The 18,524-nt window shown below is 39.2% G+C and overlaps 1 protein-coding gene across 1 annotated transcript; it reads right to left on the bottom strand.

The window, feature by feature from the left end:
- Positions 1-319: 319 nt before the first annotated feature.
- LOC107836576 (pineal opsin-like) lies at positions 320-18,314 on the bottom strand. Its single transcript, XM_016672918.1, has 2 exons — positions 17,917-18,314; positions 320-3,380 (listed from the first exon to the last, which is right to left on the bottom strand). Exons 1-2 carry the CDS (start codon positions 18,094-18,096, stop codon positions 3,096-3,098), a joined length of 465 nt encoding a protein of 154 aa, XP_016528404.1. The 5' UTR covers positions 18,097-18,314; the 3' UTR covers positions 320-3,095.
- Between the last annotated feature and the right edge of the window lie 210 nt (positions 18,315-18,524).

Below are 18,524 nucleotides of genomic sequence, written 5' to 3'. Positions count from 1 at the left end.
GTTTACCGCCTGTTACACTTTTTCCAGACGGTCGTCTTATGAAGCCTGCGGTGAGTAATGCACTGGTGTTTTGGTAAAAGAGGCATCAGCCGCTGCTTTCTATGTAAGAGACTCCCTTCTTGCTGTAACATTGTGCCGTCTGTTACTCATCCAGGGCCGGGTGCCGGCTCATTAGCATGAAGGCTAGAATCCACTTCTCACCACTTCTCATTAGCATGAAGGCTAGAATCCACTTCTCAGGTGAGAGCTCTCAGCTCTCACCTGAGAGCTCATTTATTGTGCTCACATTTTTTAAAAATAATGATTTTTTTTTTTTGTCTCTATCGTGTGCAGGTAAAAAATACATTCACTGCAGCAGATTGAGGAGAATAAGCGAGTAGGATAATATTAAGTATAAAAGCAGAGGAGATTCATTGCAATAACAATAGTACAATCTGCTGTGGTGGAAAATATATGTATGTAGACAGACTAGTTTAATGGCTAGATAAATAGCTAGATAGATAAATAGCCAGCTAGCTAGTTAGCCAAATAGCTATATAGTAATATGTATCTAGTTAGCAAGGTAGCCACTTAGTTAGCTAGTTATTTAAATCTGGCTGGATTACAATGTTCTTGAATTTACCAAAACCATAACCTACCATCAAGCTGCTCCCTACTGATAAGGTTTAATTGTACAAGTAAAAAAATTTTGAATTTTAAGGGCATAATCTTTTCTGTTTCCCAGTTGTAGGTGATCCTATTCTTCTTCTTGTAGAGTTGATTTTTTTATTTTAACTGAAGGCGTGCATTACTGCCACCAACTGGTATGGAGTGTGTACTGGAGAAAATGCTAATAGATTTTACATCTGAAAATTGATTGTTTGGAGAAGACAGCTTCAGTTTTTTTTAAAGAACTGGAGAAAACGGATCATATTTAGACAGATGTGTAGCTGAAGACACCTTCTGCACTGATTAATGAAGCGTTAATGATCAGTTATGCATTTGCTGTAGATGTTCTGTCTACACATAAATGTGTGATATTATATTTTTACAGTAATTCCAATAAGAATTTTGCTTAATTTTTTCCCGCCATTTTAACAAACTCATAACCAATCAAGGCACTTAATAAGGCATACTTTGTTACAAAGATCATGTCCACCGCTGAAAGTGTTTCATAACACAGAAAAACTGATTAGGAAAATACACAAAATCTATTTGAAAATGCCATCTGACGTACAACTTAAGCAGACATGTATACACATTGAAAATATACATTTTTACAAATACATGCAGTGTACTTTAAAATTTTTTAGTAATGTTATATTATTTTATAAAGTCTACCATAATACATTTTAGAACAACTTAGAAGCATGTCTCTAAAATTGTATTTTACATTTTTAAACAATGTTAAATCTTAAAAAGTACATCCAATCTTTGCCTGGGAAACCTCACGGAAGTGTGAAAACTGTATTATTTTGTCTACATTGTTCAATAAAACTTAAAACAAAGTAACTCCCAGAGCATAATGCTGCCTCCACCATGTTATCCTGTATGGGTATTGAGTTCTTTGGTTGATGTTTAGTGTTGTTTTTGTCTCAAACACATTATTATAGCCAGATTTCATGTTTGGCGTCACCAGACCGTAAAACACTTTTACATGAGGTTTTGGTGGATTTAATCCAGATGTGCAGGAGAAAAAGCCTCGGACTCTAAACCCTACAACATATGGACAATACAAGAGATTACACAAGACCACAAGTCTGTGTTAGAAATTGTTTTGTATCTTTTTCCTGACTGATACCTTTGCACAGTATGATTCTTTTAATCCTCTGTAACTTTACGAGGTAAATCTAACACACACGCACACACACGCAAACACACACCCCAAACAACTTTTTTGTTTCAGTTGCACCGAGCAGGATGAATGTCACGTTAACTGTGAGAATAATATTATTAATAAACAGTTAACATAGGGTTTGTATTATGAAGATAAATAGCTGTGCAGCCTGGTGGTCCTTTAAAGTAAGTCGCTAAGTTACAAGCTTCGAAGCTCAAACACAGGTAGCTGGTGATATAAAGGCTCAGTGGTGCACAGATGAGCGAGTAAAAGAAGATGTCATGGTCAGACATTGGGGGGAAATGTCCCATCAAACCGTCAGCACCCGAAACGGCAGAAAAAACCCTCCAACCTTGTAACAGTACACGCGGGGTCAGTGTTGTGTTGTGCAATATTTTATGGAGTTTGTAGGAATGGACTACCTTTTACTTTGGTTCCAGTTCTCTCCCATTTATCTGAGGTTAGATCACATAATTCATTCAAACAATCAGCTTGAGAGTGTAATCAATTGTTATGCTAATCCTAATCCTTATTTATTTATTTATTTATTTTAAAAAGCAAGCTTGGGGATAGATTACTGCGTGAAGCAATTAAGATTCTTCTCGTCATTCCTAAACCTTATTCTACCATTCCTCCTACTAACAGTGTGCATGCACAGACGGTACTCAAAGCCATGTTGCACCAGAGGAACTTTAATGTTGTTAGCATGCTACATCAGCAGTGCTACATGTAGAGTAAGTCCCTATTTAGAACCAGGTTGTTTGATGCAGGTTGAAGTCCTTCTGTGAAATTGCAGCAAGTCAAAAGCTTAAAAAAATTAAAGGTCTAAAATCATTTGTAGAGTATTTTTCTTGTGCTCAAACATTTCATCAAAACTTTACCTCTGAGTAACAAAACTTTAAAATACTTTGGGTCATAAACTGCCCAGGTTCTTCTTATGCTGTCAGTAACAAATCAATCGAAAAATATATCTCGGTCAATGTTCAGCTTCAAAACACATAAGGCCCTTTGAATGATCCAGATAATTCTCCTTTTTTGTTTGTTTCTTTGAAAGAAATGTTTAAAAGTCAAGTATTCTGCAGATAAACAAAGACCTCAAAGGTTCTGTGTGTTCACTGCAGTGGGTTTTTGCTCACGTTGTCCAGAGGCATTTCACGGTTTCCCTTAGTTACCAATCTACCACCAGGCAGGCCGAGGCAGAGATGAAGTCCGCAGCCCTACAACATTGTTAATGACTTCCCAGACAGACATTTGAAGTTTTCTCGGCAATAGCCAAGTGTCAGCCCTCAAAGTGGGCCACCAGTGAAACCACAACCACAGGTTGGTTGTAAGACGACGGGGCTTTGGTGAGGTCAATGGTTGGTTCACAGGACGGGTCCAGCTGGGGTACAGTGGCAGCCGGTTGGCCCAGAGAGGCGACCATAAACAACAAGTCGTCGGTCCGGCGGGGGCCGGTCACCGCCACTCCCTTCACAGCTTTGGTAGCAGCCTTGGACGAGCTCTTCAAGCTGGAGCCTCTGCGAGGAGCTTCACAGTGCAACAGGGCTTGGAAACATCTGTAAAACTGGGACAAGCACACAAACACAAAGTTAGAACACAACATAAAGTATCTCCAATTTTAGCTGCGTTTCCATTGGGCATGTAATTACGCAATTTGACATTTTGAAAATGAATTCTCTTAAGCTTCTTGTGGTTTTAGTTTGACACTCAGAAGGGGTGTTGTCCCATCAGACCGTCTGTTTACACACACCCACACAAACTTGTAAAAGCACACGCGGGGTCAGTGTGACCCAGCCAGACCGCGCACATAGTAAAAAACCCGTGGGGTCTAAATGATCCCATCTCCTAACGCTGCTGGAGTGTTAATGGAAAAACTGCAATTTGGAAAAAAAAAAAAACATGTTTCTCAATAAAACATTTTGCCGTTTTCTTTGGCCGTATCGAAATTTGTTTAGTTCACAAAACGACGATGGAAACTCTTTTTCCCCATCACGTGGGTCATGTGATCAACAACCGGATGTTACTACTGGAGCAAACAACAAACAAGATGACAGGAAGTGGTAGGAGGATGGCAGGAGTTTTTACTGACCTACTCTGTGAAACTTATTCACGTGAGATTTAAAGTGCGTTTCTTATTTATTGGAAAGACCGCGGTTGCAAAATTGTGTTTTTTTTGACATTAGTGGAATGTTGACAGAGTTTTTCACATTTGTAATTGAAACGCAGCTTTTGTCTCAACACACCGAGTAAACATGGAAGGTGTGTTTTGTACAGTAAAACATTTAGCTCCGTTTTGTCCAAAGTAGGTTTCTACAAAAAGAATGTTCAGCTGCATTTTCTGCACACCTCATTGTTCACCCGTTGGGCAAAATGCATCTAATTACGTCCAACCTCAGCCTTCTGCTTTCTCCCTGTGTTCCACACACTTCATTATAAACTTTTTCATTGGGATAATTGTGTCGGCTGCTTTGTGTTGCGGAACAATACACCAATGGAAACAAATTATTTGCTCCTAAATTAATCAGGTAATGACATTCGCAATGAGAAGAGCAAAGTCAGTGTGCAAGTGTATGCTTTTTATTAGTGTGGTTGAAAAAAAGGGTCTGAAAAGAGAAATGCCTTGTTCTCTTCTGTTCATGACACCTCCAGCAGCGGATCGCTAATGTTCGTTTAGCATTTTCAGTGGGTGTTCAGATCCATTACAAAGGCTTTTTGATGAGAGGTTTAAGTTTTACACCTTGTTGGAAAACTTTTCCTTAAAAGAAATGATCAAAAAGCTCCTGGATGTTAAAACAGAAAATAGCGTGAGTTTTTGTTAAATGTTACCGATTCTTATCTCAAGGCAAACGTTAGTGTATGTAAAATCACTATTTGCTCAGGAACAAATGTCAGATGTGTTGCAGTTTGTAAGGGCTGTCACATCAAATATGACTTCTGTAAACTTCTAAAATATACAGGGACCTTTGTAAATATTTATTGATTACAACTGAAAGTGAAATTTAGGCCATGATTAATACTTATTAGCCCAGGTTGGTCAGTTTGATCCTTTAATATGAGAAAAAAAAAAAGAACTGTGATGTCATTGAGAAATTTTGTATCCATCTTTGAAGCAGAGGAACTCTGTAAACTCAACCACTGAACTTCAGTAAATCCAGACTTTTCACAATAAAAACTGATTATAAAAAGAAAAACAAAAGCAACATATTTTGATTTATGTGCCGAATTAACACTTTATGCATGATCCAGCTGCTGAATTTCTAAACAGATTTAAAAAATAAATAAAAAATCCTGACAAACTGACCGACCCCCGATCGCGTCACCTATTATAACAATCAAATGCATAGAAATGCAACAGTGCAGTGTTTCTTCCTTAAAGCTGCAGTGTGTATTTATAAAAAAATGTGGGTTTTTTTAACATATTTGTTAATATTGTGACTCTAATATGAGAGACAATCTGAACAAAGATTAATTTCCTCCGTCTCCTCTCTGTGCTGCTATCGCCAGCGCTCCCAACCTAAGCCAACCAATCACAGCCAGGGGGAGGGTCTTATCGCTGTCAATCAAGCTTTTGTATGAGCTGCTAAATGTGCTAATGGCAAAAAAAAACAACTGACCGCTACAGGAAAACCATTCACACGCCATCGTCAGTGCCCATGCCAACTAGCTTTATGCTAAGACCCGCCTCCTGGCTCTGATTGGCTGTTTTCAGTTCACACCAGGAGAAGCAGAAAAGCTTTTTTTTTTGTTTCTTTTAACAGATACTATGTTTCATACAATACTGTCAAGACATAGTGACAGTTTCGACAAATATGTAAAAGAAAAAAAAAAGTATTTTTTTATAAAGGTTCCACACTGGAGCTACAAAGCTACAGTAGCAAAACCCCGATATCCATCTGAACGTGTGTGTGGTCTCATTCAGCGTAGTATTGAAACTATTTTTGCCACAAGAAGTGAATTAAACAGGAAGAGGACACATTGAAAGTCCTTCATTTCCAACCTTCACTGCTTGGTTTTAACAAAAACAAGGTTTTTTTTTGTTTGTTTTTTTTAAATCAGGTAGGTCTCTCTGAGAGCGCTGGCCTCATTTTCTGGTTTCCAGGAGTTTCACACCTGGAAGTTGTCAGAGATGACCCAGACCAGAAGAAGCAGACGGAGGAGGGAGAGAAATGATATTAATAAGTAATTATGTACGGATCAGTTTTAAATATAGTCACAGCCTGCTCTGTTGGCCTCTGGGCTCCTCTGGGGGAAACAACTTAAAGTTAAGGGACCTCATTTTCGCTGTTTTTTCCCCCAAAACTTTCATGAATCGTACTCGTATTTGTGGCCCAGAAACGCAGTGGGGGTGCCGCTGACATCCGCACCTACCAGTGACACCGTGTTACACAGGTTAGGCAAAGCCTGGGGCTTTCAGACTTCTGTCTCACATACATGTGGAAGATTCATCTAGGTCAGCAGCTCCGAAACTGAAAATGGATTCCTCTCAGGAATCAGAGAGGACATCCAAAGGAAGAAAAACGATGCGTTACGGTCGACTTGAGGAAGATGAATTCAAAACTGGGAAAAATAAACAAACGCTTGCCACCATCCTGACCTGGATAATTTATTCATTAGGCGGGCGAGGCCTCCTGGTGATCGGGTGTGAAGCGGCAGCTGCGTTCGTGCTGCTGTGGAAAAACACGAGAGCTCTTCAGAGATGAGAGGTTGAGAGTCGCGGTGCCCGCTGCCTCTCTGCAGCACCAAAGAGGCTAAATACGACGAGGAGAGGGGGCAAAGCGCGGCGCTCCGGTTAGATAACAGCTGCCTGGGAAACGTGTGAGAAGTCTGTTAAAACGGACCGACGTGTGCTCTGCTTTACGAGAAAATGGACTGAACAAAGAGCGTTTTGTGGGGGAAACAAAAATAAATAAATAAAAAATTGAACAAAAACCCAGGAATGTTTTGGATGATAAACTCAAGTAGAACTTATTCTGAATAATTTGACCTTTTTATTCTCCATACTTTCTTTTTTTGTGTGTTTCCAGGCCTGCTCTCAACACTGAGCTGCTTTTTATTATAGAAAACAGTTTTGACAGTAGTTAAAACTGTAGTTATTTCTCTTTCTCACTGTTTCTTTTTCTTAAAATCTCTCTCTTTCTCATTGTTTATTCAATGTCACATGCTGTTTTTATTTTAATTATGTAAAGCACTTTGAAATGCCTTGCTGCTGAAATGTGCTATACAAATAAAATTTGATTGATTGATTAACCAGTTACACTGCAAAAACACAGAAGCTTACAAGGTGTTTTATAATATCTAGGTTTTACTATGAGTATTTTACCAAACTTGAAGTAAGAATTGAGTAACTTATCAGGAAGATACATGAGCTTGTTTTAAGTGAATAATTCATTACTATTGATGAAAAAAGTACTAGTTCCACAGGTGGACTTTTACACTTTTGTTTTAAGTGAAATAATCTACCAGTGGCAACAGCACTTTTTTCATCAATATAAATGAATTATTCACTTAAAACAAGCTCTTGCTGAAAAAGTTAGTTTAGTCTTATTTCGAGTGTATTAGGATATTTTCAATAAGAAAATAGACTAAAATACTTGGTAAGATTTAAAGGTTTTGCATTGTAGTGTGTGGTTTTGCAAAGGAAAAAAAAGAGACACACGATTGTAGTTGAATATGTTGCGAAGTTGCCAAGAGGTAGCAGTGTTAGGAGGTAAACAAGAGGAAAGCACAGCAACATAATTACTTCCTGTGGTCAAGATATGGACCAAAGTTTTGTTAAGTTTGTAACTATTTTAAGCTCATTTTCAGACCCAACTACTGATCTTTTTCAAAAAGAAAAATGAATGTAGTAACTTGGAGCCATTTGAGCCTGTGAGCTCCTGTGGCACTTGGATAAAAGGCAAAAAAGAATTATATTAATATATATATAAATTAACTCTGATTCTGTGATTATTTCATGTTTGTGGAAATTTGTGTTAAACGCCACCAGCTTCACCCAGGACCGTTTCCTGTCAGACCTGTGTGTCTACAAGGAGACCAAATGTTCTCAAAATCTAAATTTCTGTAGGCCTCGCTTGTGTTAGTTTAAGTCATTCGTCATGATTTGACTACAAGAAATAGTCAAAATGATTATCCGTGAGAGACTAAACCCTTGCTGACCAGAGAGAACACAAACGCCTGTTTTAGATTAGCAAAAAATAAATAAATAAACATCTGTGATCCCAGAGACCTTTGACAAAGATTTTCTTTTTAAGACATCTGGTCTAAAACATTTTATAAAAACATGATAATGTCAGTCAAACATTTGCTGTTTTAGAGTAAACAGTACTGTTGACCAAGTTTGTGAAGCTAGTGGAGAATTTAAGAGTGGCGTACTGGTCCTGAGTTATCAAATTAATTTGTAATTGAGTACGTCCATGTTTATTTCAAATAAATAAATAATTAAGTCAGTTTAGCACCATTTCTTCATCATATCGGCTGATACCAAACTTCAGATATCGCTATCGGAAGTGAAATAAGTGGATTGGTGAGTCCCTACATTTAACAAATTAAACCATTTAAATCCCAAGTTTTCCCTTGAAAAACTTTGGATTTTTTTAGGGAAATCTTCCCAGTTTAAGCTAGCTTTCAAAACTATCAAAGATTCAGCTCTGAACTGTATCAACCAACAGAGTGGGACAGGAAACGTTCAAGACAGACATGAGTGGCTAAAATATGCAAACACCTGATATCACAATACATTCAACCTCACAGATTTGAAGTTGTGATTTTCATGCACATTTTCCTGTTCAACAACAAACACCCCCCCTCCCCCCTGCATAAAACAGAGCCCCGGTGTTCCCCCCAGCTAGAACCTGGCCGTAATGATGGACAGATAGGAAGATTGTAAATAATTGAGGGCCACAGCGACAGGTTGAAAGCATAACAATGCTTCCCCACGTTTAAATTCTTGGCACGTCCGTGACAAACCTTCTCAGCACACGGTCAAGGCTGAAGCACGCCTCGCTCAATTTATCCGCTCCTCCTGCTAAGATCCTGTTGGTGGGAAAGAAGCCGCTCTCAAGTAAACGTAGTATACTTAGTATACTTTCAGAGATTCACGTATACTCATAGTCTACTACATTTTCTCGCGGGCACGATGCGTGGTGGAGATCTTTCGTCGGACCTCTAGTAATGAGGAAAGTAAAAAAATGTGTCAGATTTCTAAAGCGTAATAGAAACCAGATATTAAGCCCTTTTCCCCCCCATCATTACACTGGTTTAAAATGTTCCTGTTTAAGATCAGTTAATACCACCGAAACCATTTCTATTTTCTGTTCACCAGAATTAGACATTTTCTAAGAGAATTTCATCTTTTTCAAACTAAAGTTTCACATTCGGTAAGACTGCTACAACACTGAAAAGTTTGGGAAAGCTCAGATGATTATTTTATGTTTCTGTCAGCTTCTGTTGTACATTACTATATCTTATTTAGATGTAATTCTAGCAAGAATATTGTAGATACCCAAAATGTTTCAGCCAAGTCTTAGAGTCTGAAGGACATTTCAACTAAATTCAATTTACAGCAGGTTCTAACTATTTAGGGTGGCTGTAAATGCAATCTTTAATCAATAACATTGATTGAAGATTTATTAAAATGTTTCTTAGGCATGTTTACCTCTCTAAATCTAAAATCTAAAATCTAAAAAGTCCATCTAAAATGGACTTTTTTTGAGCTTTACATCATGTTCTGTTATTCCTCTCCTCAAAAACATACCTGGAATTTTTTCTTTCATGTTTTAATCACTGACTTTTTATTGAAGTTTTTCATTTAATACATACAGCCTGTGGATACAAAAAAAGTACTTATCTAACACTGGCCACAAAATAATATACAGAAAAAAAAAAAATCCCTCCAAAGTAACCCAGGTCACACTGCATCCCTGCCCCTGACAAGAACGGAGCACGTTTTAATGAAAATGAACTCATATGAGGCGTTACTGGATCTTTTGAAATGTGTCGAGAAAGAGGCCCGATGCTTTTTTCAAATTTACATTTAATTTTTTCCAGTTTCAGGCACGACATCAGGTCACATAACCACTGCTTGTGAGTTGAAGGAGCAGCACCTGGTCCAAACTGTGCGCCTTGCTAACAGAGAGCAAAACGACAACGCCTGTCTTTTAGAGGCTGGTAAAGAATTTTTTCCATACATGTTTGAGACCCTTTAATCTACCCCACCCAGCTCCTTCAGACTAGCCAGCAGAAATTAGCAAATTCCTGGTGGAACTGAGCTCATTATAGGAGCTACCTCTCAGTGAAATGCTGGTAAAGACGTTATTAAAGGGTTAATAGAGGAGCCATATTGTGATGACTTTCTGGAGGCGGAGTTTCAGAAAGAGCAGGAGTTTTTAAAGAGACAGTGACCCAATTTCAAATTATAGAGTCAAAATTCTTAATACATATGACATTTCTATAACAAATAAAGGTAACAGTTACCTGGTTGTGCTATAAAGTGGCTCTACATGCCTGGAAAATACGTACTATATACAATCATTATGCATTGTTCCTACACACTTAACACATGGAAACACTGTATAAAACATGTGACTGAATCAAGAGTCCAACAGGCTAATAAGCATATAAAGGTTTACATTTTTACAACCTCTGTGCTGCTGCCACAAACTTATCTTAGGAATACATTTACTCATTACCCCAGTCAGAATTAGGAGCCGTTTGACTCAACACCAAGCTTCTCCTGCATTCTGCTTTCTGTCGAGCGCATTCTGTGTGGGAAGGGATGGACAGTGGGACAGGAAGCGAGAAGTGCCCCAGGATCTAACAAAAACATCTCCTCACACCGTCTGCACAAGCAACACGTTCATCCTCGGCGCCTGTCAGCACACAACCTGTAGGTCATCCAAAAAGGAAAGCTTGCGAGTGGAGGTGTAGAGAAAACGGGATGATCGGCACCCACGTGTGCCACAATACGGGCAGGTGGGAAGGATGGAGGGAAGTGTGATGGAGACGACAGGTAAATGGTGGAGGAGGAAGTTAATTGAGAAGCATTCGTTTTGAGGCGGAGGACACGAAGGTGAAGGCTTTGACGGATGAAGACGCGGAGCACATCAGGGAGACGATGAACAACGTGGACTGACAGGAAGTGTTGGACAGAGGGGTTTGTACTGGAGACAACTCATCTGAGATTATCCGCATTGCATCTGAGATTATCCGCTTGCAGTTTGCTCGTACGGTGTTCTCTAGGATCACAGCTTACTGCAGTGCAGCTAGAGAAAAAGTACAGCGAGGTTAAAATGTCACGAATCGCCTCTCGTGTTGGGAACTCGCCTGTCATGAAGAATGAAGAGTGTTGTTCTATGAGAAGACCATTATTTATTTTATTATATACAGGTGCGCCTAAACCTTTTCACTATATTCCAACAAATGAAAGTTGATTTATTTCAGCAGTTCAACATATTTCAAGTGTTTCCAGATTAAGTGTCCAACAAGAAATGAATTACGATACAGTTCAGTCAACCTAATGAAATGTTCTGTACTGAATTACTGCAGGTGTTGGAAGTGATCGGCGTCCGGGTCGACCGAGGGGTTGAGGGTGTTTCAGTAATTTCTTTCAGCTGCTGAAAGGAGAATTGTTATTCTGCTGTCTCTCGTCTTTCTTGTGGCAGAACTCCTGCAGGATGAGAATCTGTCCAGTTTGCTGGCCATTAAAGCAGGCATTGATACTTTTTGCTAGAAGATAAAATGTCTCCCCAAATCAGAAGTTGTTCTGGTTTTTTCTCTCCCCTCTGCTAAAGAGTGAAGATATTCGCCAGTCGGATCTCTCTGCCTGTCAGCTCGATCCTTTTCCTGCAGTCCTTGTTAAAACCTGTCCCTTCTCTGCTCTGCATCGACACCGACATCATCCACTCCTCTCTCTTCTGGAATCGTCCCTGCAGTATTTCAATCTGCCGCCAACTATCAAGAATCCGGGTCTCGACCCTTCGAACTTCAATACTCTTCGTCCTATATCACATCTACGTGTCGTTTCCAAAGTTCTTGAAAAAGTTAATCACTTGAATTTAAACCTATCAAATAAAATGAACAGTTTTAATCTGACTTTCAACTCCTTCATTGTACCGAAATGCATAATAAAAATGACAAAAGACCTTCTTGCTTCTGACTGGCTCCTTGTCCATTCTTGTCTCTCTTGATCTGACTGAGGCCTTCAACACCTTCACTCATCCATCCTAGATTCCTCAATAGACTTTAGTTCACTTTGCCGTTATTCTTGTTCCTTGTGCATGTTTTTCTACCTTTTCCTTCCCCTTTATTTTCTCTCAATATCTTTTGATACAGCATTCAGTGCTTTAGCTTCAGTAGAAGTGACCAATTGAAGCTGGGTATTAATGACCATCTGCTGTCCCGCTGTCCAGTCAACCTTTGTTCCCAGGATTGTCCAGGTCATAGCATGACATGTATTTTTACCCCTTAAAATGTAACTTTTTAATTTTCTGACAAAATGAATTGACAGAAACATATTTTAATTATATCCCGACTCACTGAGTTGAACTTGTACTGGCTGGGAGCAGAAATGATTCCACAAGTTTCTTCATTAAGTTTGTTGCAGCTGACAGAAACGACAAAGACACCGTGATGGGAAGAATTTTCACTTTCTTTAACAGGCGTCAGCAGATAACCCAAAACTCTACCTGAAAATTGTTTTGACTTAATCTGTTTCTGTAAACTCCCCAGTGTTGTTGTGGTTAAAGCCCACGGTCCACCGAGTGCAACGGGAAAAATTAATAGATCCGACAGCTCCGGCACACTGGAACGGGTGAAAAGAATGAATCATCTGACTTCCTCTTGGGATTTCCTGGTACTCTACTCTCAGCTCCGAACATCACTGCCCTGTTGATAACCAAAAATAAGGCATTTCCTCTGACTGGAGTTTTATATTTTCCAGAATCTTCAAAGTTTTGCTATGCCAACAGAAGATTTGCTTCAATGCTTCCAAGCATATTGATTGGATCCCTCCAACTTGATCTGCTTAGTAAGGTTATTTATGTCATTTTTTTGGTCTGAGGGTGCAAATTAAGTCTTTCAACTTAAACATGCTTTTCTTTTAAACAAAAATCCTTAAGTTTTACTTTTTAATTTTCCATTACTGGTTTGTGATGAGAAAATCCAGAAAACAAAACCTGCCCAAACTGTGAAAAAATAATAACTTATATATATGTGTATATTCTACCAAAGGGAATTCAAGTAAACGAGAGAAAGCCCAGACTGTGTTGTGAAGCTAATTTTAAATAGAGAGGAATAGCGCAGGAAGCTAAAGGCCAGGCTTGTCATTTCCTAGAAAAATCTCCTTTTCTCTATCAAATTCACTCCTACAGACCCCTTGTGGTCAGAGTCTACCCCACTGTTATATAGCAAACACATTTGTCGACTGTGAAGGAAAAACAGGCGTTGATAGGACTCAGACAAAAACACTTACAACTTTGTAACAGCACAGCTGACACTTAGTGGAGACCACACAGAAGGAGACAAAGAGGATTCAGAGGAAACTTACCCTTCATCCCCAGGCCTCTGCGCCGTGACCGCCGCCGATTGTGGATGGGGACAAACGCACACCAGCTGCTACTTGTATCTGTACAGCATTTTTAGTCTTCAACTCGCCTCAACTCACAGTTTCCATAGTAACGGGCTGGGAGGAATTGAAGACTGAAAATGACATACAGGACGTTCGGTGTTCCCCCCGCTCGTTGCCGTCTCGTTCGAGCTGCTTTGAGGTCGATGGCGTTTGGACTCCAGTGTCTCTCTAAGGTCAATCAGTGAGTCAGCTGACAAGCTAACAGTGACAAACAGTGTCATCCCAAAGGGAAACAATTACTGTGTCTTTTTTCTTTTTTCCAACTTTCCGTCTGTACAATAATAAAACTCTTGACTGTAACTGAGGAGAAAGTTTACACTTCAAATGGCTTCGGAGATAAGATTTCCTTTTCCAGCACAGAGGACTGTACATTATTATTATTATTATTATTATTTCTTTTTGGTACAGTATAAATCTCTCTGACAAGGTCTGAAGGGAATATTTTTCTAAACCTTTTTGAGCTTCACTTGGACCACGAAGCGATAATAAAGATTACGTTGAGGAAAATGTTTTATTCGTGGGCTCTGGTGGAGACAATCTCAGTTATCTCCCATTATGTTTTCTCACCGTGATGAACAATATTTCAGAAGGGGAAGAAAACATCTTTAATCATGTGTCTAAACGTATTGGTTGGCACAAAGGGATTTGCTTTACAGAGCAACTTGATAAGGAGGCGTAGAGAGCAAACGGAGCAGGAATTATGAAGGGTAAACTTTGGATAAAAAGGCGCATCCAAAGTCGTTGCAAGAAGTCATTAAACAACAAAAAAAAAAAAAAAAGGAAGCCGTTAGCTGGTGAGGGTGATTCATTTGAGTTTGAATTTTTGCTGTGGTTTTATGTCATCAAGGCTGATAAATTTTGCTTCATAACTTTTTTTTTTTTGTCTCACTGGCAGAAATGGTGTTAAGACTTCTAGTACGGCATAATCTCTAATTAAATGTGTGAAGTCCCTTAGCGAGTTATAAAAGTCATCTGTGCTGACGGGATAAGAAAATCTACATTTAACTGTGTAAAATAAATGGCTAAAATGAATAACTACAAACTCTTTCGGTGGGGATTTTTGATCAGCTGTCTGCACAGAAAGGGTGTGACAATACCTCCAATAACCCCATCTATGTTGCAGGATTTAACCACAGCAGCAGTCAGATGGTGTCTGCATTTTTCTGCTGATGTTCTGTTTATGTCCCATAAAAAAAAGACAATCTGTGAAGCTGTGAACACCCATCCAACCTTTTCACATTTTATCACATCACAACAAGAAACTCCAGAGTATTTTATTTAGAAGGCAAGGGAAAGACCAACGAGTTCTGCATCATTTTAAAAGCTGAGGAATGTAACTTTTATAAAAATGTGTTAAACCTGTCACCATGATGTGTTGGTCCAATGCTAGAGAGATAATCTGTTATAAAATTGCTCTCCACCTATAATAAGAAACTCTGTAATAAGGAAGAAGCTGTAGCTTAGCAGGAGGAGAGTGTGAGTGGGGTGTAAACAAACATGACTAACAGCACTAAGACCCGCCCCCTGGCTCTGATTGGTTGTTTCTATAGTTAGCACTGGGAGAAGAAGCTGTTAGCGGTACACTCTTTGTTTAAAACGGTTTTAAAAACAGTGAATTCAAACGGGCAAACATGGCGCTGTTTGGTGTTTTACATTTTCTGCACGTCGTTCAGTGGCAGTGTTACAGCGCCACCGATTGGCCTGGCATACCTACTGCAGCATTTACTGCGTCTACCCGTGTTGTGGACTTTGTTTACAAAAGTTCATTTCCGTGTGGACAGGGCTGATGACCTCACCTATATGTGCCCCATCAATACTTTGTAGCCAGCCTTTGGAAATCTGATTTGCTCTGAACTGGACTGTATTTTTGCCTATATTTTGTCCTGAACACACTTGTGTGTTTAGACCAAAGCTGTCAAGCTCCAGTCTTCAACAGCCAGCGTCCTGCAGCTTTAAGTTGCATCCTTGTTCCAACACAGCTGATTTAAAAAGCTAAATGACCTAATCAACATGTCATCAACTTCTCTACCAGCCTGGTATTGAGCCAATCATTTGGGTGACATCTAAAATTTATAGGACGCAAACCCTTAAGACCCAACTTTGGACGCCACTGTCTTAAACAACTTCAATACAGAATCCAGCACAAGAATCCAGAGGAAAAAAGAAAAAGATCAAACAATAAGCAAAACTAAATTGAGGATTGCCCAACATGACCAGAGTGTTCTCATTAGTCCTCTGCAGCATGTGGACTCTGTGCATGAGGCAATAAACATCAGTTGTTGTAATTTAGCTTGTTAATCGAAATTTGAAAACTGCTACATTATCCAACATTTATTTGTTAAAATTCATTTAATCCCACAAGATTCCCAGAACTCTCAAGGTTCTGACCTCATTCAACTATTTAGGGAATTTTTCTACAGCTACACAGCAGGTTAAGAGCTCTTCACGTGAAGTTTTTTTTTTAAAGCCCTGACATTGAAAACATGTTTTGAAGTCCGCTGAGAAAAACAGCTGGAATAGTTGAAATTACTGAGAGACCCTGGAGAACAGAAAAAAAAAATGTATTCATTTATCCTGTGAGCACAAAGGTGCCACATCAACAATTATCAGTAATAATAATAATATATTTTCATGAAGGAACAGACTGACAAGTGAGACCAAATTAAAAGTAACTGGAGTCCTGCTTCAACAACTTCTGCCCAAAGCTCCCTTTTTTTTCCCCATTTATCTTTGCGGCATGGCTGCAGGAGCATTCTTATTAATAAGTCAACGAGGGTCAGTAAATCCGATTTATATTCATCACATCTTTTCCTCAAAATACATTAATTTAATTTTCAGTGAGGAGATTCTTGGATCTGCCTCGGCCATTGTTTTCTGACCTCCAAACTCCCTGCTGGATAAGTGAAGTCTGGCAGAATTATGGAACAAAAACAGGCTTGTTTTCATTGCTCACCGGATCTAATTAAATAACAAACAAAAAAAAAGAACAAGAAGTGCATAAAATTATGTGACATTGCTTTTATGGTCGGCTGTGATTGAATATTTCTACTCAAAGTCTTTGTGTTTCCCATTCGGTGTGTGCATGCAGCTGGTTTCTGATCAGACGTGCCGCCGGAGAAAATATCTGATGTTGGAATTCCTCTTCCAGCTCTTTCTGTTGCTTTGGCTTTCATCTCGTCACCCTACGGCCCCTCGGTCATGAAACAATAAGCCAGGCCGAGACCGACTTGTTTATTTGCTTCTAGAAGCCAGTAATTTGTGTATTCACGTCAACTTTTAACAAAGTTCTGGTTTTGCCCTTCGACCCAACATCATTTTAGTTGTTTGTCTCATAATAATGGTGTACTTTTCATATTTCTAAGTGATATTCACACTTCATTTCTCCCAGTAGTTATGGTTTGCATTATTAAAATAGATATTAATTACATTGATAAAAGTAAGCATTCTGAAAGTTGATGTGTCTTTACAGCATTTGCAAAGCTAATGCATGAGAAAGTTTGGGAACCCCTGTGATGTAGCCGAATAATAGAAAGTTAACTTTCTATTTTAAGAGGACGTCTGACGAGATGGACTGAGGCAGAGTGTGAATTTAACCGTCAACACTTTGGATAATGAGTCCTTTCATGACACGGCGCACAGCCAGAACGTTCTGACCAGAAGTTCAAACCATGAATTTGGTGGAATGACAGGAAGGGCGTCCAGACGTCGACAGCAAAATGTGTAGAGTAGATTTGTTCAAAGTGACCTGGGATTTATGGAAATGGGAAGATTATTGTTTGATTAATAGGAATGCACCGATCCACGTTTTTCACATCCGATACCGATATCAATATCTGAGGTTTAGTATTGGCCGATACCGATCCGATACAGAAAAACTGCTGAACTAACTGATAATTTTCCTTCCCCCTCCAACACAGACATAAATGTAATGAATTACAAATTAATTAGATAACTGCACCAGAACAGCACATATAAATGTACCAATAGTTTCACAAGTTTGGTCAAACATGTAAAAACAACTTTAATCTATTCAGTTGGTGCAATTAGGAGTAGAACAGCCAATATAGAAGTATAGAATTAGAGTGAATAGATCAGTCCTTAAGGACCGGATACATCGTCACGATACCCAATCTAATTTTTTTTTTCCAATATCCGATACAGATATAAATAATATAGTTTTTAATCGCAATCATATCCCAAATTATTGAACTGGGATTCTTCAAGGTTGTATTTTCAGTACATTTTATTTTAACCAAATAAGAAATAACAAAACAGCAGCTTTTTATCTTATTTGCTCACATAGGAATGTAAATTATTCTGTATGTAAATTTGAAAAAGTTCCTTACAGAAACACAAAGCGGATGTTAAATCAAAACCCCTTGAAAACTTTAGAGAAACCTGCTGTAAGCGTTTCAAACCAAGACTCAAAAACAACAAGTGACCTCGGCTCGAATCCTCGCTCTCTGCTTCCTCTCACCTGTTTATTCATGAAGACGTAGATGACCGGGTTGACGACGGTGCTCGTCTTGGCCAGGACCGAGGGGATGATGCTCGCCTCGGGTGTGACCAGGCCGGGCGGCCCGAAGGTGGCCAGCAGAGCCATGATCCCGTACGGCATCCAGCAGAGCAGGTAGAAGATCACCATGATCACCACCATGAACAGGACGCGCTGCTCACGCTTCCTGCTCAGCGACGCGTTGATCCCGCTCACCTGCAGAGAGGAGAGAAGAGGAATCAAGAGACTCCCGGGATGACGCGATCCATTCTGATGTTCGGGTTTTCGATGGCTGGATGTCTGCCGCTTGTCAGAGCTGATGCAAGAAAGACAAAAAAGCCAATCGGAAACACTGACGCGAGAAGGAAGAGGTTTGTGAGGAGGATTAAAAAAAAGAGAAAGAGGAGAATCCAAAGGAATGAGATGTCAATAAAAACTGAAGGAGGATGACCTGAGAGTTAGAGAAAATACTTTTTACCCTTTTTATTTGAATGTGTCTGACAAAAAATAAGATGCTTTCAGAGCTTAGCTGAAAATCAACACTTACTATATAATAAAAACTAACAGCTTCCTTGTTTTGTTCAGTCGAT

This window comes from Poecilia formosa, unplaced genomic scaffold (assembly GCF_000485575.1).
Source record: "Poecilia formosa unplaced genomic scaffold, Poecilia_formosa-5.1.2 Scaffold67, whole genome shotgun sequence".
NCBI lineage: Eukaryota > Metazoa > Chordata > Actinopteri > Cyprinodontiformes > Poeciliidae > Poecilia > Poecilia formosa.
The sequence above is the reverse complement of the archived record's forward strand: the minus strand, read 5'-3'. Positions and strand labels throughout refer to the sequence as shown.